General features: G+C 36.3%; 1 protein-coding gene across 2 annotated transcripts in view; it reads right to left on the bottom strand.

Annotated features, from left to right (window-relative positions):
- The window catches only part of RSF1 (remodeling and spacing factor 1), a 168,646-nt gene that overhangs the window by 41,084 nt on the left and 101,734 nt on the right, over positions 1–25,828 (bottom strand). The window contains exon 6 of one of the 2 annotated variants that reach the window (XM_002754792.6): positions 165–1,936. In XM_002754792.6, coding sequence (XP_002754838.1) covers positions 165–1,936 — 1,772 coding nt within the window. The remainder of the gene's footprint in view (positions 1–164; positions 1,937–25,828) is intronic. The other variant, XM_009007374.5, reaches the window with a different exon arrangement.

Below are 25,828 nucleotides of genomic sequence, written 5' to 3'. Positions count from 1 at the left end.
GTATAAGTAAGAGTATAGTGTTGAAAAGTATCTCAGATAGGGGAAGAAAGATACTTTTTCAGTTGTCTCTGATGACTAAGTTTCAGACAAAACCAAAATACCTATTAATATATAGGGACAAATATTTTTAATTAAAAATTAAAACAGAGTAGGAGAAGTTTTACCTTGCTTACTTTAGAATTTGTATCCTTCTCTGATTTTTTCAAAATTTCCTTTTTGTCAGTTTTTTGCAAAGCTGTTGACTCTTCTTCCACTTCATCTTCTCCTTCCCCTCTTTTTTTATCAGCTTTCTGATCTCTGATCTCAGCCACTTTTGCAGTGGGTCTAGATATTCTGGGAGATCTTCTTAAAGTACGACCCACATTTGTTTTCTCCTCTTCCTTTTCTGTCTTCTCTTGCTTGTTTTCTGGTTCTAGAACTTTGTGGGGAGAATCGGGCTTCTTTTTCCGACTTGATATTCTGATTGTTAATTTGATGCCCTCTTTCTGCCTTTCAGAGGTTATCTCTGTATTTTCTGAGGCAGTGGTTTCTTCTTCAGGAACCAACTTATATTTGAATTTGCTTTTTTGCATAGAACCCTTTGTCTCAGAAGGCTCCTCTGCGCCAGAGGTCTGGGCATTGTCCAGATTATCCACTTCTACCTTGGTGAATTCAGAATCCTCTTTTAGGATTTCTGGGTCTCCTTTTTTCATGGACTGATCACCAATAGAAGCTGTACTGTGATATTCCACTTCTTTTTCTGAGGCTAGTTTCTCACAGTGATCAATCATATTAGACAGTGGAGAGGTTTCAGCTGACTCAGGAGAGCCAGGCTTTTCTGACTCTAGAGTACTCTTTGGAACTTCTTCCGGTATTGGACTCAATCTTTGTGTTTCCTTATCAAGAAAAGTCTTTTTGGACTTCTCTAACTTTTCAAGACATTCTAGGATTGGTAGGCGCTTATCCTTCCTAGTTTTGGGAGACTTCTCTTCAACTTTCATGGTACACAATTCAGTGGTAGATAAAGTAGTTTTCAAAGATAGATCTTTTGCTGTCTCAGAAGACTCAAGAGAAGATTCCAATTCTGGAGGACCAGATTCCTCTATTTGTGTTTTTTGACCATGGATCTCTACAACTGATACTGAACTATCTGCATCTTTCCTCAAAGGGGCTGTTTCTTTCTCAAGCTCACCTATTTTAATACTTGTTATGACAGAATGTAAGGACTCTGTTCCATTTCCCTCCATGATGATATTTCTGTCCTTAGAGGGGCTATAGCTCTCTTCCTTTGTCTCATAAAACTTTGTCTCTATTGGTTCTGTCTTAAAATTTGGAGCTACTCGTTCATCACTAACTTCTCCATTTACCAGTTGTTTCCCTTCATGATTCAAAGCAGTGATTGTAGAGATCCTTTTACAAGTCTCTTCCTCTTGTTTTATTTCATCTTTCAAAAACTCTTTTGTTGGAGTAACTGATTTACACAAAGGTCCCTTGACTGGACTGTCAAAATCATCACTCAGTTTAATTTCTCGTTTTTTTAGTGGTATCTTGGCCTGCTGGTCATTTTTAAGTTTCTCAGTTTCTTCAGTAGATTTCTCAGTAATTTCGTGAGAAGATTTAATATTGCCACCAAATTCGATCCTCTCAGTCTCCTGTGCCACTGGCTTCTCCATGCTACTCTTGGTATCTTTAGGATCGGCTCTACATTCCTTCACCTCAACTTTAATGGGTTTGACATTTTCCTTGAAGGAATCACTTTCTTCTTTGATAATCTTTTTTTCTTCACTTTCTGGCAAAGGTTTTTCTAGCTTCACTATGACTGGCAGTTTCACAAGTTCCTTTTCATCTTCTTTTTCTTTTTTCATAGTTGTCTCTTCTAGAACATTGGCTGTAGAAGAGTTTTCTAAATCCATAGGCTGCTCCTCACCTTTCATCTTTTCACTTTCTTTCTGTTCCTCTAAAAATCAGAAAAAGTTTAATTACATGAATAGAAGCTTTCAAGATTATAAAATATAAGACTTAGTATAAAATATAATTCCATTTAAAGTTTCTATCTTAAAAGAGACAGCCTTTGTCATTGGATATTTGACAATAAAAAATAAAATCTGACAATGAAGAAAATTACAAAAACTTTGAAATACAACTTTGAGAAATTAAAAAACATATTTAAAAAATTCAGGTGTCTGCTTTTTACTTTTTGCTTCAGCATTCTCAATAGATTGCAAATATTTATGCAGTTCAAATAATTTATTCAAATTCAAGAGATGGCTTAAAAACACAAAATTTAAAATGCTACATAAAACATTTCCAGAAGACCTATTTGTTTTATAAATTGACAACTGTTCTTCTTTGGAAGTCACTGAGCACTTTATTTCATTGAGGTAACAAGAATATGGCAGTGGAAAATGAAAAATACAGAAAGATAAAAAGCCCACATCCCATTACCCAGAGGCAATCACTAGTAATAATTTAGGTTACTTCCTTCTGATCTTGTATGTTTTTCACTAAGTTGCTATTATGTTGCCTCAATTTATTCATTGAAATATTAGCAATTTATGATACTAAATGCTTTTTATAAAAATTGAGCTTAATAATTATGTAACATTCCCCAATGTGATCATATTACAACTTACTTTATCAAATGCCACTACTGAATGTTTCAGAAATTAGTATTATATAGAAACTGTTTAGATTTATCTGTCAATTCTTTATATCTTATTGGCTATATATTTTCAACTTTCATGGAGTACCTAATACTAATGCAGATTTAAACATAACCTAAGCTATATTCAGTAAATACTATAATCTCTGAATAAGACTGTAGAGACTGCACTCCAGAATTCATTAACTACTAATTTTACTTACATTTTTAATCCCTTCACTTTATTCTTCCTACTGAAAAACCTAATTCTAAACCAAGTTTTATCAAGATGTAATTTTTTTCCCTAAAATTTTGAAATGATTCTTGTCAAGTTGATAAACCAGTTAGGATACATTTCATGGGAATAATGGGATGGACAAAAGTGAGAAGATAAAGCAGGATATGTTTTTTGAAATGAAAATTTAACATTTCATTAAAAGTGAATGTTTTCATTACAAACCACTATTTCTTGTATATCCAATGATGTTGCAAATAAAAAAGCCAAGAACGATTTACAACCATTCAGGGTCTGAGAGTAAAGCTACTGTATTAGTAGTTCTTCCTGCTTTACCAAGTCAGTGCTATAGGGAATGCTGCTAAAATATTTTAAGAGATGATAGTAAAAAAAAATTTTTTTTAATTAAAAGTAGTCTTACAGCATAAATAAGGTAAGAAAAAAATTAGATAACAGTGATTACCTAATTTGTATGTTTTTCTCTTTCCTACTGATAAAATAGGTTTAACAAATTCTCATTTATTGAGATTAGCTAGTATATGAGGAAATTTAACTAAATGAACACCTTAACAGTTAAAATACTGATTACTATCTTTAAAAATAACTTCAACCACCATGTGCGATGGCTCATGCCTTTAATTACAGCACTTTGGGAGGCCAAGATGAGTGGATCACTTGAGCTCAGGAGTTTAAGACCAGCCGGGGCAACATGGTAAAAAAAAAACCCCAACTCTACAAAAAATACAAAAAGTAGCCAGGGCATGGTGGTTCCAGCTACTTAGTAGGGTGAGGTAAGAGGATCACTGGAGCCCAGGAGTTCAAGGTTAACCCTGACCCGTGATCATGCCACTGCATTCCAGCCTGGCTGACAGAGTGAGATTCTGTCTCAAAAAAACAAACAAAACAAAAAGAACTTCAACCCAATACTAAGTGTGTGCTAAACACAAGTTACAATTTTTTAAAAATCTCTATTCTATGGTTTGGAAAGTATTCAAAGATCTCATCATGATCCTTATCTAAAGTAAAATAACACTATGTTTTCATTTGAGGTTAATTGATCTTGGTTTGAGTAATAACGCAGCAAAATGAAAGAGGAAATGACATTAGGTTCAAGATTCCCAGGTTCTAATCCTAATTTAGCTAGTGGTGCATCTTTGGGCGTGTCACAAACTCACTCATCTTTCTTTCTTCATCTACAAATAAAGCAGCTGGACTAAATAACCTCAACTATTATTCTTCGCTGGTATATGGCTTATTATTTTTTTTTAGACGGGAGTTTCGCTTTGTTGCCCAAGCTGGAATACAATGATGTGAGCTTAATTCAATGCAACCTCCGCCTCCTGGGTTCAAGCAATTCTACTGCCTCAGCCTCCTGAGAAGCTGGGATTACAGGCATGCGCCCCCATGCCCGACTAATATTGTATTTTTAGTGGAGATGGGGTTTCTCCATGTTAGTCAGGCTGGTCTCCAACTCCCAACGTCAGGTGATCCACCCGCCTTGGCCACCCAAAGTGCTGGGATTACAGGTGTGAGTCACTGTGCCCAGTCGGCTTGGTTCTTTTAAAAGAAAAAAAATGACAACCAATAGTATTCTAGCTCCTCTAAATTAAATGAATATGTTTCAAAAATAGTATAGAGAATGGAAGAACTAGGACAGAATATGAACCTTTAAGTACTATAATAATTAGTAAAAAGGTTAGTTACACAAGCATTTTCCCAAAGTTTGTCAAAAGAAAGCTGTAAAAGAGCCTATAAATGAGTTTAAGAGGCATAACATTTGAAGTGACCAAAGGAAAAATTCACTCTAATAATTGAAACACAGCATCATGTTTCTTCATGAATGAGATGACTCAAGAGAAATGGTATCTACTATGGGTTTTATAAGATAATTCATTCATTTACTCAAGAAATATTTACTGATCACTTATTATGTGCTTTCTCCATTACACCTAGCAGAATCACTCTGTAATGATACACCAAATATTCTATATAAGTTAACAGTAGAATACACTGAGAGTTGCCTGCCAATTAACTATTCTCCTCTTCTTTCTTACAAACACAACTAATTTTAAGAAGGCACTTGCCTCCTCAGACACATTAAAGCTGTGAGTCATGCGATCCAGTTATGACCAATGACATGCATGAAGAAGTCGTGCGTGAGAAAGAGTCCGCTGACTGGTGTCTTTTGCTCTTTTCCTTCTTTGGGTCTAGACTCTGTACACAATACCTGGAGAAGGAGCAATCAAAGCCACATGCTAAGGATAGCATACTAGGAAAGGTCCTGGATGGCTTCATGGAGCTACTGTACCAGACCTAGACTTACCCTTAACTTTGTATTACAAGCAAAAAATAAAAACAGACAAATGCAATGCTTTCATGTTTGCTTCCTACTCCTTCTTCTTTCCCATACCATGCAATTTTATCCATTCACTTAATATATTTTATAGTTATCTGTTACATGATAAAAGAGTAACTAATCTCTGATACGACTGTAGTTTCTTTAAAATCCTTTAAGATCTGAGACTCATGCCTGTAATCCAAGCACTTTGGAGACCAAGGCAGGCAGATCACCTCAGGTTGGGAGTTAAAGACCAGCCTGACCAACATGGTAAAACCCCATTTTTTAAAATTAAAAATTAAAAAAAAAGAAAGATCTGAGAAATTTCAAAGTAGCATAGTGTTTCAGACTCAGCAGAAATCTTATATAATTACGGTGAGAGTGTAAATTAGCATCAACACTCCCCCGCTCCGGCCACCACCCCAAGACAGAGTCTCGCCCTGTTGCCAGGCTGGAGTGCAGTGGCCTGATCTTAGCTCACTGCAACCTCCACCTCCTGGGTTCAAGTGATTCTCCTGCCTCAGCCTCCCGAGTAGTTGGGACTACAGGTATGTGCCACCATGCCCAACTAATTTTTGTATTTTTAGTAGAGATGGAGTTTCACTTTCACCATGTGGGCCAGGATGGTCTCAATCTCTTGACCTCATGATCTGCCCGCCTCGGCCTCCCAAAGTGCTGGGATTACAGGAGTAAGCCACCGTGCCTGGCCAGCATAAACACTTTAAAGAGCAATAGAGAAATACCTGCTTTAAAGCTTGAAGAAACACACTATCATGTGGCAATCCTTCTTCCATCAAGTAAAGTTACACACAAATATGGAAGTATGTACGTAAAAATCTGTTGCAACATTGCCATAAAAGCAAAAAATTAGAGATAACCTAGATATTCCTCAAATAAAGGAATGGATAAATAGCCTCTATACAGGAATTAAAATGAAAGAAACGAATTCACATGGATCACTGTAGATACGTTTCAAAAACAAAATGATAAGTGAAAAAAGCAAGTTAAAAAAGGACAGGTACTATTCGTAGAAAAGTTATAAAATGCACAAAATAAAGCTACATGTTGAGATGGCTATATACACAAGCATCAAAATCATAAATATGGGAATGACTAACAAAGATTGTGGTTGTTCCTGGAAATGGATGGAGAAGGAATAAGATGGAAAATGAAAGGAAAGAGAAGTATTGTTTCTATAATCTTTTTTTATCAAAAGCAAATTTTGACAAACTGTGGAAAACTATTAAAATGCTAGGGCCCAGCACAATGGCTCATGCCTGGAATCTTATCAGTTTGGAAAACCAAGGCAGGGTGATCACTTATACCCACGAATTTGAGACGAGGCTAGGCAAAATAGCAAGACCCAATCTCCACCAAAAAGAAAAAAAATTAGCTGGGTGTGGCTGGTGTGTGCCTGTGGTCCCAGCTATGTGTGAGGATTGCTTGAGCCCACAAGGTCAAGGCTGTAATGGGCTATGATGGCACTACTGAACTCCTGCTGAGGCGACACAGCAAGACCTTCTCTCAAAAAACAACAAAAAAACTCCAACAAACCAACAAATAAAACCACCACAAAAATAAAATGTTGGATACATAATGCTTTATACTATTTTTTATTTTAACTATTTCATTAAAAATTAAGACTTGGCCAGGCACAGTGGCTCACACCTATAATCCCAGCACTCTGGGAGGCCAAGGTGGGTAGATCACGAGGGCAAGAGATCGGGACCATCCTGGCCAACATGGTGAAACCCGTCTCTACTAAAAATACAAAAGTTAGCTGGGCATGGTGGTGCGCACCTGTAGTCCCGGCTCCGTAAGAGGCTGAGGGCAGGAGAACTGCCTGAACCTGGAAGGTGGAGGTAGCAGTGAGTCAAGATTGCACCACTGCACTCCAGCCTGGCGACAGAGCAACAAAATAAAAATAAAAAACACTCAAACAATCAGACAAACCTTAGCGTTCTTGTGTCACCTCCACCTTGGCCATCTGTGGGTACGAGAAAATTACTTGAAACTTTCTAAGTGTCTCTAGATGCTAAATCTTTAAATCTGAAATATAAATACCTATACTTCCAGGAGTAGCTGTGAAGATTTTTTTTTTTTTCTTTTATCTTAAGGGACTTTTTGAAAATAGTGCATGCAAAGTACTTTTACACAGTACTTGGGAGCCATTATTAATTATTTGGCCCCCTCTTCTTACCACAAACTTCAGCCACGTTGGAAAATTCAGTTTTCTAAAGCTGCCATAACGTTTTTTACTCTGTTAACTCTGCCAGTAAGCAATTGTTTTTCTGTACCTTTGAAGATTCCTCACTTTCCTAATTTTTTATTTTAACTTTTACTTTAGGTTCAAGGGTATGTGTGCAGGTTTGTAATACAGGTGAATGGAATGTCATGAGGGTTTAACATACAGATTATTTTGTCATTCAGGTAATAATAAACGTAGTATCTGATTGGTAGTTTTTTGATAATGACCCTCCCACCCTCCACCTACTTTCCTAATCTGTAAAAAAACTAAAATAACAGGCACGATCTCCTAGGCTGCCAATGATTGCATACAATACTACATATAAGGCCTTCAGAAAAGTAAAAACAGGCAAGCACTCAATGTTTGCCAATATTATTATATTATAGGCAAGATCTTACCTCCTTTATGCCCAGTTAAAAAATCACTCCATTTTAAAATTTTATCTGATCCTTTCCCTATAAAGAATTAACGGCTCCTTTTCTTGTGTTTGCACATTGTGTTAACACAGACTTCTACAGTAGCATTTACTGCCCAGAATTACAATTATTCATTTACAAATCATCTGTCCTACTAGTCTTATGAACTACTCCCCTGGGGCAGAATCACAGATTACTCACCTGCAGTAAGACACTCAAACATGTGCTGACTAAATTGAATAAACTGAAATGGCAACAAACTCTAGTCTAAATGTTGACAAATAACATCAATACTTCTCAGGAGGTAGCTTTTACTAACAGCAAGTCTTATGTAGAATGTAAAGCAATATTTAATTAAAAATTCTATGAAGTATATTTCACCAACTTAAAAAGTGAGATTCAGGCAAGGACATGATATATTTAACAGATGCTAAGGTACATGCATTGAAGAAGGATTAATAAATGCATTTACTTAAAAGACCATTTAAAATATAAGGTAAAACGAAAGATCCCAAAACAAAATTAGCCATGGATGTCAACCAACAATTCAGAGGCTGAAATGTTCAAACACCACTAGCAATCAAAGAAATTAAAATTCAAAAAGCAATGAGATTTTTAATCAAATCAACCAGCAGTTTTTATTTAGTCATAATGTTCAAAGGTTCTAGATATGGCAAAAGGAATTATGCTCATACACTGGTTTATTAAGCATAAACTAGGTAAAAGCATTCAATAACCATTCAATAAATATTTACTGGGTGCTTGCTTTACACTTGGAATCCTTATTATATAATTTTTCAAAAACAGGGAAACTATCATGGTAGCATGTTAAGTGCAAAAAGTATGAAATAAAACTGTATTTTCCTAATTTACATAAATAAACCAATAAATCTGTAACCATACCTAAAATATGAAAGGTAAGCCTTGGTTGGTAAATCTTTACTGTAACATAGTAAGTAGGCTTGTTCCACCTCAGGGTCTTGCCTGTTTTGTCGGCATAAAAATCTTTTTTCTCTGGTTATTTGTATGGCTTGCTCTCTCATATCCTTTAGGTCTCTACTCAAGTACCACCTCTTCAATGACTCATTTTCTAGCAACTCAATAAAAGACTATGCCCACTCTCTTCCCCAAATTATTTTCCCTCCATACCTCCTTATCACCATCTATGCTGTGTATTTCATTTACTAATCCTGTTTATTGTTTGATAATTATGACATGTAACCTCCATGATGGCAAAAATTTGACTTTGTTCACAGCTACATTCGCAATACTGAAAATAGTGCATGACAAATTGCATATACTAAATAAATATTTGTTGACTGAAATGAGTGAAATATGAAGGTGAAATATTGCCTGTGCCTAAGAGTATATTTCTGCAATAGAAGTTCTGTTTCCCAAGGAAACTTTCACCATTTTGAAAATGTCAACAGACTTAACAGTTTCCAAAATGGGTTCAAATACTGAAATTATCACTTGATAATACTGAATTATCATTCGCTGTATGACAAAGGGATCTGAATTTTTGCCAATTTTTTTTTTTAAATCTTCAGAGACAATGTTTTGCTCTGTCATCCAGGCTGGAGTACACTGGTATGATCATATCTCCCTATAACCTCAAACTTCTGGGCTCAAGTGACCCTCTGTCTAAGCCTCCTGAGTAGCTGGTACTATAAGCAAGCACCATCATGCCAGGCTAATCCCAAAGGGCTGGGATTACAGGCATTAGCCACTGCACCTGACCAGTGACAATTCTTTATATCAAATTCTTGATACCTTTGTCAAAAAAGTAACATGAAATTTCATGTAGTTCCAGCTATACAAGAGGCTGAGGTGGGAGGATCACCTCTCTGGTGATCCTCAATGCCTACTTCTTTGGTGTTGGTGAGTTCTTTATTAAGAGGCATGTGATATCTGGTTATTTCTCTTTTTTATTACTTCAAAATTTCATGTTACTTTCTTGACAAAGGTATCAAGAATTTTTAATGACTAAGTATAGTATAGTAAAGAAAACCACACAAAACAAATGTGTAGCTTAATACAGTAGAAGGCAAAAATGAAAAAGAAATTTAGCAGCTACCCCAAGAGAGCTATACACGCCTTTTCCAATAATAATTCTCTTCTTTCCCAAAAATAACTATTAATCTGACTTTTTAAATAAAAAAAATTTAACTGACAAGTAAAAATTGTATATGTGGCATACAAAATGATGTTTTAAAATATAAATACAGTGTAGAATGGCTAGATCAAGCTAGTTAACATATGTGTTACTTCACAATATCATTTTATTTGTAGTGACAACATTTAAAAGCTATTTGGCAATTTTCAGGCATACAGTGTTATTAACAAGTCACACCCCGTAATACATATCTCTTAAACTTATTGCTTCCTTATTTTGTTGGTAGTTTAGTTTCACAAGTTTATTTTCAAGAGCACATTAATATTATCCCCTCTATCCCTTATTTTTCTTGCAATTATTTGTTCAAGATACCATTTCCACTGTCCTACACTATCTAGATACTGCAGACTACATTCTCATGTTCCTCTTTCTTGGTTTATCCTGTGAATCACTCCTTCATCAGATTCAGTTTCAATTTCTGTGGCAAAACTGCTTCTCTGGTGTGAGTTCTTTATTAAGAGGTATGTTATGTAATATCTAGTTATTTCTCTTTTTATTAGCAGATGTTGATGCTCAGTATAAAAACCTTTACTTTATTTGGGATTTCAAAATGATGACATTCCCATTCTATTATTCATTCATCTGTGAATAGTTGGAACACTTTTACAAAAAAATACTTGGCCGGGTGCAGTGGCTCACACCTGAAATCCCAACGCTTTGGGAGGCCGAGGCGGGCAGATCACAAGGTCAGGAGTTCGAGACCAGCCTGACCAACATGGTGAAATCCCATCTCTACTAAAAATCCAAAAATCACCCAGGCATGGTAGTGCACACCTGTAATCCTAGTTACTCAGGAGGCTGAGGCAGGAGAATCGCTTGAACCCAGGAGGTGGTGGCTGTAGTGAGCCAAGTTTGCGCCACTGCACTCCAGCCTGGGCGACAGAATGAGACCACATCTCAAAAACAAAAACAAACCCCAAACTTTACTCATTTACTATTTTGTTACACAGTGTTGAAATTCATACACAAAAGGAAGGATAAGTGCTTGACTCTTTATCTTGAGTCGTTTTAACATGACTTTGGTAACTTCCCTATTACCTAAAGTGACAAGATGATTCCTAGCTTGTCGTGCTACAGAATTGAAATCAACCATTTTTCGATCTTTTTTTGATTGGTTTAGTTTAGTGGGAAACTGTATGTCAAGATCACAATCTGGGCATTGAGGATGCTCACAGGTACTGGGCTGACCAATGTTTCTAAGCCTTTTCAGCAAACAGTCTTAGGAAAAATACATACACACACAAACACAAACACACACACATTTTTAACTTAAACAAACAAACAAAAAAGACAAAACAAAACTCATGAGTTCACTCTGACAGTTCATGTTTTCTTAACCTTTTCTATCTTATGTATTATTTGCTTTTCCCACACTGGGAGTCTTGGTTTTCAGGACACAGATGATACAATTAGGATATCACATGCTATTTTGTCTCAAATTATAAACAAAACATTTTTAGAATAACAATACTGACACCATTACCAATGTCTTTAAAGAAAAGTTTAAAAGTTTGTGTATGTGGCCCAGCGCGGTGGCTCACCTAAGGTCAGGAGCTCAAGACCAGCCTGGCCAACATGATGAAACCCCCTCTCTACTAAAAATACAAAAAAATTAGCGGGGCGTGGTTGCAGGTGCCTTTAATTCCAGCTACTTGGGAAGCTGAGGCAGGAGAATCACTCGTACCCAGGAGGTGGAGGATGCAGTGAGCAGAGATTGCGCCACTGCACTCCAGGCTGTGCAAGAAGAGTGACACTCCAACACACACACACACACTCACACACACACACACACACACACACACACACTCTTTGATTCCCTTTCAACAACATATAATATGTTGTCAAAACACATAACTAATAAAGACTACACATTCTTCCTTGTATCCTTCATTTAGGTTTAGCTACATATAAATACATATATAATGCACACCAAATATTATTTTTAACTTTTTATTTTGAAGTAATATTACACATACAGATATGTTATAAAATAGTTCAAGAACTTCAAGTGCACTTTCACCCTATTTCCTAATGTTAAGAACTTACATAAGTAGAGTACAATCACCAAAACCAGAAAATTAACGTTGGTAAAATACTATTAAACAGATTTTATTCAAATTTCACCAGTTTTCTCTCAATGTCCTTTATTATCCAGCATCTATGTCTCAGTGTATTCTTTTTTCCTTGGTTTCGTCCAACTTAGTTGCCTCCATTCCTGACGGTTATTCTGATAGAATACCTCTCAATTTGGACTTGTTTGGTATTTTCAAGATTATATTGAGATTATACATTTTTGACAATAATTCCACAAAAGTTATGTGCGCATTGTATCAAGGGTTACATGTCAATATACCTAATACGGTTTGGCTGTGTCCCCAGGGCCAGAAGGAGATAACTGAATCATGGGGATGGTTTCCCCATACTGTTCTGGTGTAGTGTATAAGTCTCATGAGATGTGATGGTTTTATAAATGGGAGTTTCCCTGCACAACCTCTCCTGCCAGCCACCAAGATGTGCCTTTGCTTCTCCTTTGCCTTCCACCATGATTGTGAGGCAACCCTAGCCATGTGGAACTGTGGGTCCATTAAACCTCTTTCCTTTATAAATTACCCAGTCTCAGGTGTATCTTTATTAGCAGCATGAGAACAGACTAACACAACATCATACTGGTGAGGTTAGCTTTTTGGTTAAGGTGGTATCAACTGGTTACTTCACTGTAAAATTATGATTTTCACCTTTGTAACAGATAAATATCGTGGGAGAGATACTTTGAAATTATGCTAACATCCTGCTTCTATTCAAACTTTCACCCACTAGTTTTAGTATCTATCAGGGATCTTGCTTGCAACAATTATTACTGTAGCATTTTCTTAATGGTGATTTTCTACTTCCCTCATTACATCTACATGTTTTAACTGATGTGCACTTGCAGGGAAAAGCTGCCCCTTCATCTTTATTTATTTATTCAAATTATAGTTATGTAAGTCTGAACTCATTATTCTAAGAGTTAAAATCTATCTTTATATTTTTGTTACGAAACTCTTACTGCTTTCAATATTGGGAAATTCCTTCCACTTCACACCTGCGTCCTAATGATAGGTTCAAATCCCTTTTTGAGCACATCCTTCTTTTCCAGCACTACCAGATGTTCCAGGCTCATCTTGTGTTTTCCCCGCCTGTTCTTGGAATCAATCTCTTCTCTAAGGAGTTCTGGTTCTTCTTACAGGACAATGACATTTTGAAATCAAAATCTGAAGGCTGTGCTCATTTTACTGGGGTGTCACTGCTCTTAGGTTCCTCTCATAAGCACATATATGTAGGTATACAAACTCATACATGTGATTATATTTTCATTTATTTCTTTATCACCCACTACTGATGTTTTGTCCGTCATTTTGCCCACCTAAAGTTCATTCACAAGAAGATTCCTGTACAAAACACCTATGTTAAAAGAGATTATAGATATTGGTAGTAGCTTATCTGCAGTCCATCTGAAAGTCACGTTGGCTGGATATAAAGTCATTGGTTTACATTTTCTCCCCTCGAGAATCTCTCAAATACATTATGGCATTTTTCTTCTGGCATAAAGCACTGATGTAAGGCAGTCTGATTTTCCTTCCCTCATACGTAATTTGGTCTTTTTGTCTGGATACCCAAAGTATTTCTTTCTTCAAAGCCCTGTAATTTTACTAGAAAATATCTTGATGTTGGTTGGTCTACATTGATTTTCCATCTATTTCAGAAAAGTGTTTTCCAACATAGTCTTTAGTTAAATTTTATCTGTCCTCTCACTTTTTTTTTGTGGACACCTATCTCTTGGATCTTCTTTGGCTATTTTCAGTATAGCATTTCTCTCAAATCCTTATATCATACGTTTCTTTTTGTTTTTTTTTTTTTTATAAATATACTTTCTATTTTTCTATTTTGTAAAGGCATTAATTCTGTGTTTGTTGACTCAGTGTTTATTTTAATCTTTTTAAAATTTTAACTCTTCTGAGTCCTACCACTTATTACAGTTTTCATGTTTGATGGGCATGTCTTTCTGAGAAGCTTTCATTGTCTGTATGAATGTTATTCTGCTTCTTGCTCTCTTTTGTTCTTATAATCCCAGGAGATTTGAACTTGCTCCTTTTTAGTTGTGTTTTTATATATAAACAGATTCCCTAAATTTTTTTAAAAGGGCATTTTTATGATAGTTTTTTCAATTTCATAACTTTAGAGCTCCTGTTATTATTGTGAAATACTCAAAATTAAAGCAGTGTACTTTATGAGATCACCTAACTCTATTCTTCTTCCATAATTTTATTTGAACCTTCTTTTTGTTTGTCTTGTTGTCCCTGTCCTACTTAATTTGGAGACTTTGCCAGCAGTTCCATGTCAGTACAGAGCTTGATCTTGGAAAGCTTTGGGTAGTGAGGACTGAGAATTCATGAGGCCCATAGTACCCAAGAATCTTTAAGACCTTTGTTGTATATTTTGTCTACACGTTGTTGTTATTGTCATCAATATGTTCCTTTTATGGGGGAATTTGTAGAGACTCAAAAATTCACACCACTATTATTTTCCAAAACTCATGAATGATAAATTTTCTCCTTCTTCTTCTTCTTCTTCTTTTTTTTTTTTTTTTTTTGATGAAGTCTCGCTCTGTCACCCAGGCTAGAGTGCAATGGCACAATCTCGGCTCACTGTAACCTCTACCTCCCAGGCTCAAGTGATTTTCCTGCTTTAGCCTCCCAAGTAGCTGGGATTATAGGCACCTACCACCATACCCAGTTAACTTTTTTATATTTTGAGTAGAGACAGGGTTTCACCATGTTGGCCAGGCTGGTCTTGAACTCCTGACCTGCCTGGGCCTCCCAAAGTGCTGGGATTACAGACATCAGCCACCACACTTGGCCCCAAATTTTGTCCTTCTAATTCAAACCACAACAAACTCAATCAGAGCAAATAACTACAACAGTTCCTTCAATCATGAAATATTTCTTCTTTCTCCTTTCCTTCCTTGCTTCCTTCCTTCCCTCTTTCCCCAATAAGGAAAAATCTTTAACATAAGAAGCACTATAGGCCAGGCGTGGTCACTCACACCTGTAATCCCAAGACTTTGGGAGGCCAAGACAGGCAGATGGCTTGGTTGCAGAAGTTTGAGACCAGCCTGGGTAACATGGTGAAACCTTGTCTCTACAGAAAATACAAAAATTAGCTGGGCATAGTGGCACATGCCTGTAGTCCCAGCTACTCAAACTCGAAGAGGCTGGGGTGGGAGGACTGATTGAGCCCACGTGGTGAAAGTTGCAGTGAGCCATGTTTGAGACATTCAACTTTGGCCTGGAGACAAGCATAACCTTGTCTTAATAAAAAAAAAAGAAAGAAAGAAAAAAAGGCTTACTCTTGTAATCCCAGTGCTTTAGAAGGTTGAAGAGGGAGGATTCCTTGAGGCCAGGAGTCTAAGACCAAGCAACACAGCAAGACCTCATCGCCAGAAAAACAAATTTTTTAAAAATTAGCTGGACATGGTGGCAAATACCTGTAGTCCAAGTTACTTGGGAAGCTCAGGTAGAAGAATTGCTTGAGCCCAGGACTTCAAAGTTACAGTGATATATGATCATGCTACTGCACTCATAACTGAGTAGCATGATCAGTTATGCTACTGAGTGAGCCTTTATCTCTTAAAAAACGTTCTTCAGTTACTGGGAATGATAGAGGAGCTAAAAAACATTATTTAAGTTCTTTAAAAAAAAGCAGCACTATGGTCTGTATCCTGCTTATGGCAAAAAAATAAAAGAAAGAAATGCAAATGTCAATGTATTTCCTGTCAATTCTTTCTACTTAACTGAAACATGATGTAAAGGACAGATGGTGATAATAAAAAGTATGTTTTCTTTTATTCCTATAAAAGGAAACTATTTTAGATATAACGTTGTAACAATAACATCTGTATTTACCCCATACCTGTTTAAAATGTTTCATTTTGTTTATTTTTTTGAGACAAGTCGCACTCTGTCGCCCAGGCTGGAGTGCAGTGGTGCAATCTCTGTCAACCCCTGCTTCCCAGGTTCAAGTGGTTTTCCTGCTTCAGCTTCCCAAGTAGCTGGGCTTACAGGCACATGCCACCACATCAGGCTAATTTTTGTAATTTTAGTTAAGACAGGGTTTCACAATGTTGGTCAAGCTTGTCTTGAACTTCTGACTTCAAGTAATCCTCCCACCTCAGCCTCCCAAAGTGCTGGCATGTGAATCACCACGCCCTCCCAAAACAATAAAACATATTGTTATATATGATAATAAGAACAGTACACTTTTTTCTTCTTTTTGAGACAGGGTTTCACTCTGTTGCACAGGCTGGAATATGGTGGTGTGAGCACAGCTCACTGCAGCCTCAACGTCCTGGGCTCAAGCCTGCACCAGCCTCCCCAACAGCTGGGACCACAGGCGTGCAACACCATGCTTGGCTAGTGCATTATTATACATTCAGTACATAAACTTTTGAACCCCATCCATAAAAAATGTTCAACCTTACTACTCATCAGGAAAATGTAAACTAAAACTACAATGAGATATTACCTAATGCCTGTTAGGGTGCTTATTACCAAAGACAAGATAATAGGTATTAGCAAAAATAAGAAAAAAAGAGAAATCCTGTACACTGTTGGTGAGAATGTAAATTAGTATAGTTGTATGGAAAACAGTATGGAAGTTCCTCAAAAAATTAAAAATAGAGGTACTATATGATTCAGTAATCCCACTATGGGGTTTATATCCAAAGGAAATGAAACCAGTTTGTTAAAGAGATATCTACATTCCCATGTTCACTGCAGCATTAATCACAATAGCCAAGATATGGAATCAACCTAAGTGTCCATCAACAGATGAAAGGATAAAGAAAATGTGATCTATATACACAATGAAATATTATTCACCATTAACAAAGAAATCCTGTCATTTGTGACAACAAGGATAAATCTGGAAGATATTACACTAAGTGAAATAAGTCAGGTACAGAAAGAAATACTCCATGATCTCACTCACATGTGGAATCTTAGAGTTGAACTCACAGAAGCAGAGTAGAATAGTGGTTATGAGGAGCTGAAGGTGTGGGGAGATGTTGGTCAATGGACAAAATCTTTCAGTTAGGAAGAGTAAGTTCAAGAGATCTACTGTGCAACATGGTGACTACAGTTACAATGTATTGTATACTTGAAAATTGCTAGGACAGGAAACTTTAAGTGCTCTCACCACAAAAAAAGGTAAGTCTGTGAGTCAATGCATACGGTAATTAGTTTTAGATATTCCACAATACGGAATTAGTTTTAGATATTCCACCATAAACATATACAACTTTTCTATGTCAATTAAAAACATTAAACCCAGCCAGGCATGGTGGCTCACACCTGTAATTCTAGCACTTTGGGAGGCCGAGGCGGGTAGATCACTTGAGCTCAGGAGTTTGAGACCAGCCTGGGCAACACAGTAAAACCCCATCTCTATAGAAAAGTCAAAAATTAGCTAGGCATGGTGGCTTGTGCCTGTAGGCCCAGCTAACTGGGGGTCTGAGGCAGGAGAACCACTTGAGCCCAGGAGGTCAAGGTTGCAGTGAGCTGAGATAGCACCACTCTACTCCAGCTTGGGCAAAAATAAAATAAAATAAAAATTAAATTAAACCTTGCAATCTAGAATAAGAGCATACAGGATGAGGGTGTCATCCTTGGGGCCTCCTGAATGCAGTGAGAATCCTGCAACTTTGGTCCATAGAGTTGACATAAGAAACACTGGCTTCCACGGAACATGAGGCTTTTGAGACACACTGGTTCCCGGACCTGCTCAATGTAAATCCCATCTACTTGTTTCTAAAGTTGTCACCTGGGAGAAAACAGCTTCTGGATGGCCATAAGAACTGTTGCAAAGACTATTCCTAAGGCTTGATGTTGCTCCTGCTGGCCAGCTATAATCCCTGTCCTAGACTGATCTCAGTATACTGATGCCAAGTGTTGTCTGTAGTAGTTTTGTGAATCTGAATACTTAAACCTAAGAAGACTCCTGATAGGCACTAAAGGTATGAAACTGCAATGTATGGAAAAATATTGTGTTGTGTAGCTCATTTACTAATCAACACATTGACTCATGTATGGGAGCTTATCCAATTCACAACTTACCATGACAGTGCCATGTTCCACTTTTAACCTTTTTAATACAAAAAAGTCCTTAGACACAGGGAGGTTGAGTTATTTTATCTTTAGAAATGTTATATCTTTCCAAAATGCTGACATCTTGCATTTAAGCTTTATATAAGATACTATGTTCACTATAGCCAAAGGAGGATCATATGCAGGTTCCTTTTTTTTTTTTTCCAAGTCTGAGCTGTCTACATTTATATTTAAGACTTTTCCCCTAAACATACAAAAAGCCACCTCCTAAAGGGTCATTAAGAAATTATATCCACATTATCTCCATCATATTAAAATTTGTATCAAAGTTACAAAGAAATCATTATGAGTAATATCATAAATATCTGTGCTTTCATAAGGTACAATAGAAAATATAAAAAGTGATTTAACATCTTGTCTCATTTATTACCAGTAATCTATTGATTATGAGCAAGAGTATTTTCAATTGCACTTACATATGCAAATGCTCATTCTAGTGTGCTACAAATACCTTTTGCTGCACTCAAACTCAACATTAAAAGAAGTTTTAATACATATATTTTTCTCTTAAGAACATATAGCCACATATAATAGCATTCAAAAATAAATCTCCTTAAAATATCAGTCCTCCTCCTCTCAATTTCTTTCTCGCGTACCTTTTACATTAACCATCATAGTTTTTACAATGGATAGTTTTATACCATTACATGTTATTGACTGAATTGTGTACCCCACAAATTCATATATTGAAGTCGTAATCCCCAATGTGACTATATTTGAAGACAGAGACTTTGGTGAGGTAATTATGGTTAAATGAATTCATAATGGCAGGACTTTAACATTACAGAAATAGTGCTCTCCTAAGACTGGAGAACAGACAACAGATAGCTTTTTCTTCACACACACAGAGAAAAAGAGCCATTTGCAAGCCAGGAAAAGAACCCTTATCAGAAATCAAATTTGCTAGTTTTTAACTCCAGAATTGAGAAAATAAATTTCTGTTCTTTTAAGCCATCCAGTCTGTGGTATTTTGTTATGGATACCTAAGCAAACTAACAGACAACTTTAAGTTATATTATTTTGCCACATAGATTTTAAGCTTTATATCTGATATCACATTAGTAACTATCAAAGGAAAATAATTTGTAAGTTAATCTACCTACTATAACTATACTGGGATGGGCACAGTGGCTCACGCCTATAATCTCTACATGTTGGGAGGTCAAGGGGGAAGGACTGCTTGAGGCCAGGAGTTTGAGAGCAGCTGGGGCAACATAGTGAGATCCCATCTCTACAAAAAATTTAAAAATTAGCCAGGCATAGTGGCATATGCCTGTACAGCTAGTCAGGAAGCTGAGGCAGGAGGAACCCTTGAGCCCAGGAAATGAAGGTTACAGTGAGTTGTGATTGTGGCACTAGATTCCAGCCTGGGCAACAAGAGCAAGACCTTGACTCTAAAAATAAATAAATATAAACCAACTATACTGACATACTTCATATCAACAATAACCAACGCTCTCCTACTTTTTCTGAAATAATTCTCGGTCTACCTTTGTTTTTCCAAAATTGATAAAGACATGAATACAATAAACATTTTATTTTCATGTTAACTACACTGTAAGAAAAAAATATATAGGTCTAAGCACCTGAGACTAAGCCCAATTTTAGAGGGCACAAGAAATGAGTAGAGCAAAATGGAATGTGAATCCCATGGAAGTAGAGCATTACTCAGCTATAGAGCATTTTTGATACATAAAATGATAGTCCAAAGTTGCCAACTTTTCTAATTTTCAATTTTAGATGTTGACAGTAACTTTATTTTAAAAAATCAGTCATATGAAAACATATGTTCCCTCAAAAATTTGTACAAACATCCACCGCTGCATTTATACCAGAAAGTAGAAAAACCCAAATGCCCATCAAGTGATGAACAGATAAAATGTGGTATATCCATACAAATCAATATTATTCATCCATAAAAAGGAATGAAGTATTGATACATGCTCCAACATGGATATTGTAATATTTAGCCTACGTTTCTAACATTATGTTAGTGTAATGTTAAAAACATTACGCTTAAAAGAAAAAGACACAGATGGCCATATTAGAATTCTATTTTTATGAAATGTTCCAAACAGGCAAATCCATAAAGACAAAGTAGATTAATGATTTACAGGGGATGGGGACAGGGAGAATTGTCAAGTAACTTCTAAGTGGGTACAGAGTTTCTTCGTGTGGTGCTAGAATTGTTCTGGAATTAGATCGTGGTTATGGTTGCACAATGCTGTGAATATACTAAAATCACTAAAATCGTGAATTGTATCTTAGCTTTTTAAAAACAAAGCAGCACTGTAAAAACTAAAATAAACATGTTTTGGGGCCAAATTAGGCCTGTGAGCAGCCAGTCTGTAAATTCTATTCTTTATAAGAAAGTCTCAAATGATATCTTAACTCATCACCTGTAGGCAGAAGTGGCATGACTACAAAAATTTGAAAAAGGACAATCTTCTTCCAATTAGTAGAATAAAAACTAAAAGTTAGTTGAGCTTCCCTCAACTTTGTTTTTCCCCAGAAAAGTTTCTTTTTAGCTTTTTGGTCCCTTCTAAATTAGAATACAATAACCAATATAGAATGAAAATATATATTAAATTCCATGGTATTTTATATGCACAATACCTTCCAGGTAGTACATAACATAAATTAACACACTGGATCTTAAACTTCCATAAAAGGTGGTTAATGACACCAAACATTTACTTGGAAATTTGCCAAAGTCTGAGAGTAACAACTCAAAAAGTATTTCAGTGCTTTAAGTCTGATGCCATGACTGCCCTAATGTAAGTGGAATACAAATAGTACAAATAAAATTTCAGAAAAGGAATCAAGAAGGTGGGATTTCAGATGGTCCTCATAACCATACTTTGATGGGAGTAGGGAAGACAACATCTGAGGGAGAGAAACAGCATGCAGACACAGCAAGGAATGCCCAAGAGATATGGAGAAAACAAAAGCATCTAGATCTTACTCATGTAAGAAAAAGCAGGAGGTAATGCCAGAAAGAGAGAGAGATACGACTGTGAGATTCTGAATGCTAGTCTAGCAAATTTAGACTTTCAGAAGGCAATTCTAATTATCTTTGAAACAAAGTCAACTTAAATATTTAGTTGGTGTCACCATTTTCTAGGCCGCTTGCTGCCATTTTTCATTTTTTTGCCCACTTTTACAGGTAATATGGTTCTTCTTAGCACCTAGGCAAAAATAAACAAAAAACTTACCTTACTGAGGTAAGATACAAGGCATGGCAGTTTAACTAATGACTAAAGAAAAATCTATTTTAACTATAAGAATAAGAGTCGCTGTTTATTCCCTCTTCAGTGCCTATTTATTTTTACTTCTTGCTTCCTAAAACACAAATATCCAACCATGCTTAATTTTTAACTTTGTCACATTTTGCTTCAACACTCTACGTTAGACATTTCCCCAGGACTGTTTCCGTCTTTTGACCTATTCCTTCCTACCTCACCCTGACCTACCAACACAGCCCAAGGGTAATGTTTGTTTACATTTGAGAGGAATAAAAATGACAGAACAGAATCGTATTTCTTTGGTCTTGCTATGGAACAGACTACAAGAACTACATGTGAGTGGACAAGGAAAAGAGACAGGGTTTTGGGGGCTGAAATCATACCTAAGTACAGCATTGAAAGGGCACAAGGACTTTGGAGAAAGACCGCCTAGTTTTGAATATTACGTCTGCCTTTAACAAGCAGTGTCACCTTGGGAAAGTTACTGAAGTCACTCTTTATCTAATTTCCCTCATCTGAAAAAAGGGAAGTAATAATATTATACTACTAAACAGGGTTTGTTGTGAAAATGAGCTGACAATACAAGCAAAGCATTTACAACAGTACTGGCACATAGTAAATGGTTTATGTGTTACTATTTTATCCACTAGTTTTAGCTTTACAAAAGAAAGGATTTTAGTCTTTCTTTATTAAACTATATGCCTAAAATTATGCTTAGCACATAGAAGGTGCACAGTAAGTATTCACTGAATGAATAAATGAATTAATAAGAAACATTTTCTTAGAGAAAGAGAAGCAGAAAAGCCCTATTTAAAAGAGAAGGTAGGCTGAGCCGAGTTGCTCACACCTGAGAACTTTGGAAGGCCAAGGCAGGAGGATTGCTTGAAGTCAGGAGTTCGACACCAGCCCGGGCAACAAAGTGAGACCATGTCTTTACAAAATTAAAAATTAAAAAACATTAACCAGGCATTGCGGTGCACACCTGTAGTCCTAGCTACTTGGGAGGCTGAGGCAGGAGGACCACTTGAACCCAGGAGCTCCAGATTGCAGCATGCTATGATTGTACTATTGCACTCCAGCCCGAGTGACAGAGTGAGACTCTGTCTCTAAAATAAAAATAGAAGAAAGAAAAACAAAGAGAACTAAATGTTCTATTCTTCCTCTTCTGCTTTTTTAGGAGATGCCATCCCTCACAGATCATTTTTTCTTGTTGAGAGGTATAACATCAACATTCATTGAGAAATATTTTCAGAAACAGGTGTATAATAGCCTTTGGTGTATTTGTTTCAGAAGTTAGGAGAAGACCTTACAACTTAAAATGTTTTCCTCTAACCAACAGTATCCACATTACATAGGTCCTTATTAAAATGCCAATTAGCAGACAGCCAAGACCTAGGTCCACCAGATTCTGTATTTTAAAAAACTCCCAAGGTGGACACTACACATATCAAAGTTTCAGAAGTACCTCTAGACCAGTTTAAAAGCACAGGCTATATAGAAGGATCAGGCTCCAAATCTAGACTTTATTATGTATATGACCTGAGGCAACAATATAAATGTTCCAATTTCCTCATCTGTAAAACTGAAATAATAATAGTAGTTACCTCAAAGAGTTGCTATGAGGATTAAATGAAAATCCATATGCAGCATTTGGTAGACTGCAAAGAAAACAGGATGTGCCCAATAAATGTTAGCTGTTGTTATTGTTGAAATCCCCCATTCTCTACTATGAGGTCCCACAAAGAAATTTTAGAATTAACTATTGGGAAGAGCTTTACTAGAAAAACAGTTTATTCTGTTTTTCTTTCTACTTTAAACCATACAATGAGTCTCCCTTCAAGATCAGTGTCAAATGAGGTCCTCTACTGGAAATAATTGCTTCTTAAATTTCTATTATTGTGACTTTTGTTTCCAATTTACATTTTCTCTGGCTTTGATTTTAATTGTGTCTGGGAATTAAAAAAAAATATGTGAAGGAATAACCAAAATGAACAAATAATATTAAGCTTAAACCCAGAACTAATCCTTGGGAAATACTAATAAAAAAGAAAAGAAATTCAATAGGAGGTTCAGACTACTTTTAAATTATTATGAATGGCTGGGCACAGGGACTCATTCCTGTAATCCCAGCACTTTGGGAGGCCAAGGCAAGAGGATCACTTGAGGCCAAGAGTTCAAGACCAGCCTAGGCAACAGAGCGAGACCCCCATCTCTACAGAAAATAAAAAACGAAAACTAGCTGGGCCTGGTAGCACACGCCTGTAGTCTTAGCTACTCAGGAGAGGCTGAGGGGACAGAATCACTCGAGCCCAAGAGTTCTAGGGTGCAGTGAGCAATGACTGTACCACTGCACTTCAGCCTGGGTGACACAGAGAGATCCTGTCTCAAAGGAAAAAAAAAAAGCTTTCCTGAAGTAGTCTACAGGTTTAATTTTAACATATCAAAAATAATTATTTAAATCAGAAATTGAGCTTAGAAATAAAACCACCATAGATAACTGAAATAAAACCACATAAGCAATGAAGAACAGTAATCAGCATTTTGGCTAAAAGCAATGCTTAACATATAGGAACATTATTATATACTACACCAAAAGGCACAATTCCTTATTTACAAAGCAATGCTTGCAGATATAAAATGCTTTATATAAATGGTTTCCTGAAAGCAGCAAATAAAGTAATAACACATTATGTTTAGGTTCTAATCAAAACTAGTGGAGGCAAACTTAAAGCAAAGAAAACATGATAAGGAAAGCAAATTCCTTCCCTTATCATTAAAAGGTTGATCAAAATTTCAGTTGGTTTCCTTCCTTTTGGAGACTTGGCTTTGTCTTCCTAGAAAGGTTAGAATTTGATCTGCCTACTTAAGTGAATTAGAAAACTCAATTGGAAATCAGGTTTAACCATTAAAATTATCATAGACTTAAGGATTTTCAAAGCAAAACAAAAAAATAAACAACCCAATGAAAAAAATGGACAAAGAACTTGAATAAACATTTTTCCAAAGAAGATATACAAATGGCCAATAAACACTTGAAAGATAGATGCTTAACATCAGTTGTCATTAGGAACTAATAACTTCAATGAGGTGCTGTTATAAAAAAAACAAACAAACAGAAACAAGTGTTGGTGAGGATGGGAAGCAGCTAGAGTCCTTGGGCATTACTGGAAGGAATGTAAAATGATATAACTGCTGTGGAAAACAGTATGCACTTCCTCAAAAAAATTAACCACAGAATTACCATATATGATCCAGCAATTCCACTTCTGGATTAAAAGAAGGGAAAGCAGTGACTCAAGAGATATCTGTACACCCAGTTCGTAGCAGCATTATTCACAATGTCCAAAAGGTGGATGAATTCAAGTGCCCAATGATGGATGAATTGATAAACAAAATGTGGTATATACATAAATGGACAATTATTCAATGATTTATTATTTACTAAAAGGAAGAAAATTCTGACATATACCACAACAGTGGTTCCCAACCTTCTGGCACCAGGGACCGGTTTTATGGAAGAAATTTTTCCACAGGAGGTAGGTGTGGGGTATGGTTTTAGGATGAAACTGTTGTTCCACCTCAGATCATCAGGCATTAGATTCTCAGAGCGTGCAATCTAAATCCCTTGCATATATGATTCACAAGTGTTTGTGCTCCTTGAGAATTTAATACTGCCATCAATCTGACAGGAGGTGGAGCTCAGGCAGAAATGCTCACTGGTCCCTGCTCACCTCCTGCTGTGCAGCCCACTTCCTAACAGATTACACACAGGTACTGGTCCTTGGCCCAGGGGTCGGGGACCCCTGCAACATGAATGAACTTTGAAGACACTATGCTATGCGAAATATGTCTGTTACAAAAGTGCAAGCATTATATGATTCCTCCAATATGAACGATCAAATTCATTAGAGACAGAAAGTAGAATGGGAGATGCCAGGGGCTAGGGGCAAGGGAAAATGCAGAGTTTAGTGTTTAAAACATACAGTTTTAATTGAGAAAGACCAAAAAAGTTCTGGAGATGGATGGTGGTGATGGCTGCATCACAAAAATGTGAATGTACTTAATGCCACAGAACTGTATGCTTAAAAATGGTTAAAAAGGTAAATTTTATGTTATGTATATTTTGCCACAATAAAAAAAGTTCACTAAATTACTGCATATTCCTTAGTAAAAAATATGCTTTGATGATTTGAACATTTTTCATGAAGATTTTTTAAACATTCTACATAAAGGAGCAACATATTTGATGTATTTGGCCTCATTTTCTTTAAATTAAGGAAAAAAATCAACCTCCTTTTACAGGAAGGTTCCCAATTCAAATTGAGATAGAAATTCAGAATTACATAGTT

Source organism: Callithrix jacchus, chromosome 10, assembly GCF_049354715.1.
Source record: "Callithrix jacchus isolate 240 chromosome 10, calJac240_pri, whole genome shotgun sequence".
Lineage (NCBI taxonomy): Eukaryota > Metazoa > Chordata > Mammalia > Primates > Cebidae > Callithrix > Callithrix jacchus.
The sequence above is the reverse complement of the archived record's forward strand: the minus strand, read 5'-3'. Positions and strand labels throughout refer to the sequence as shown.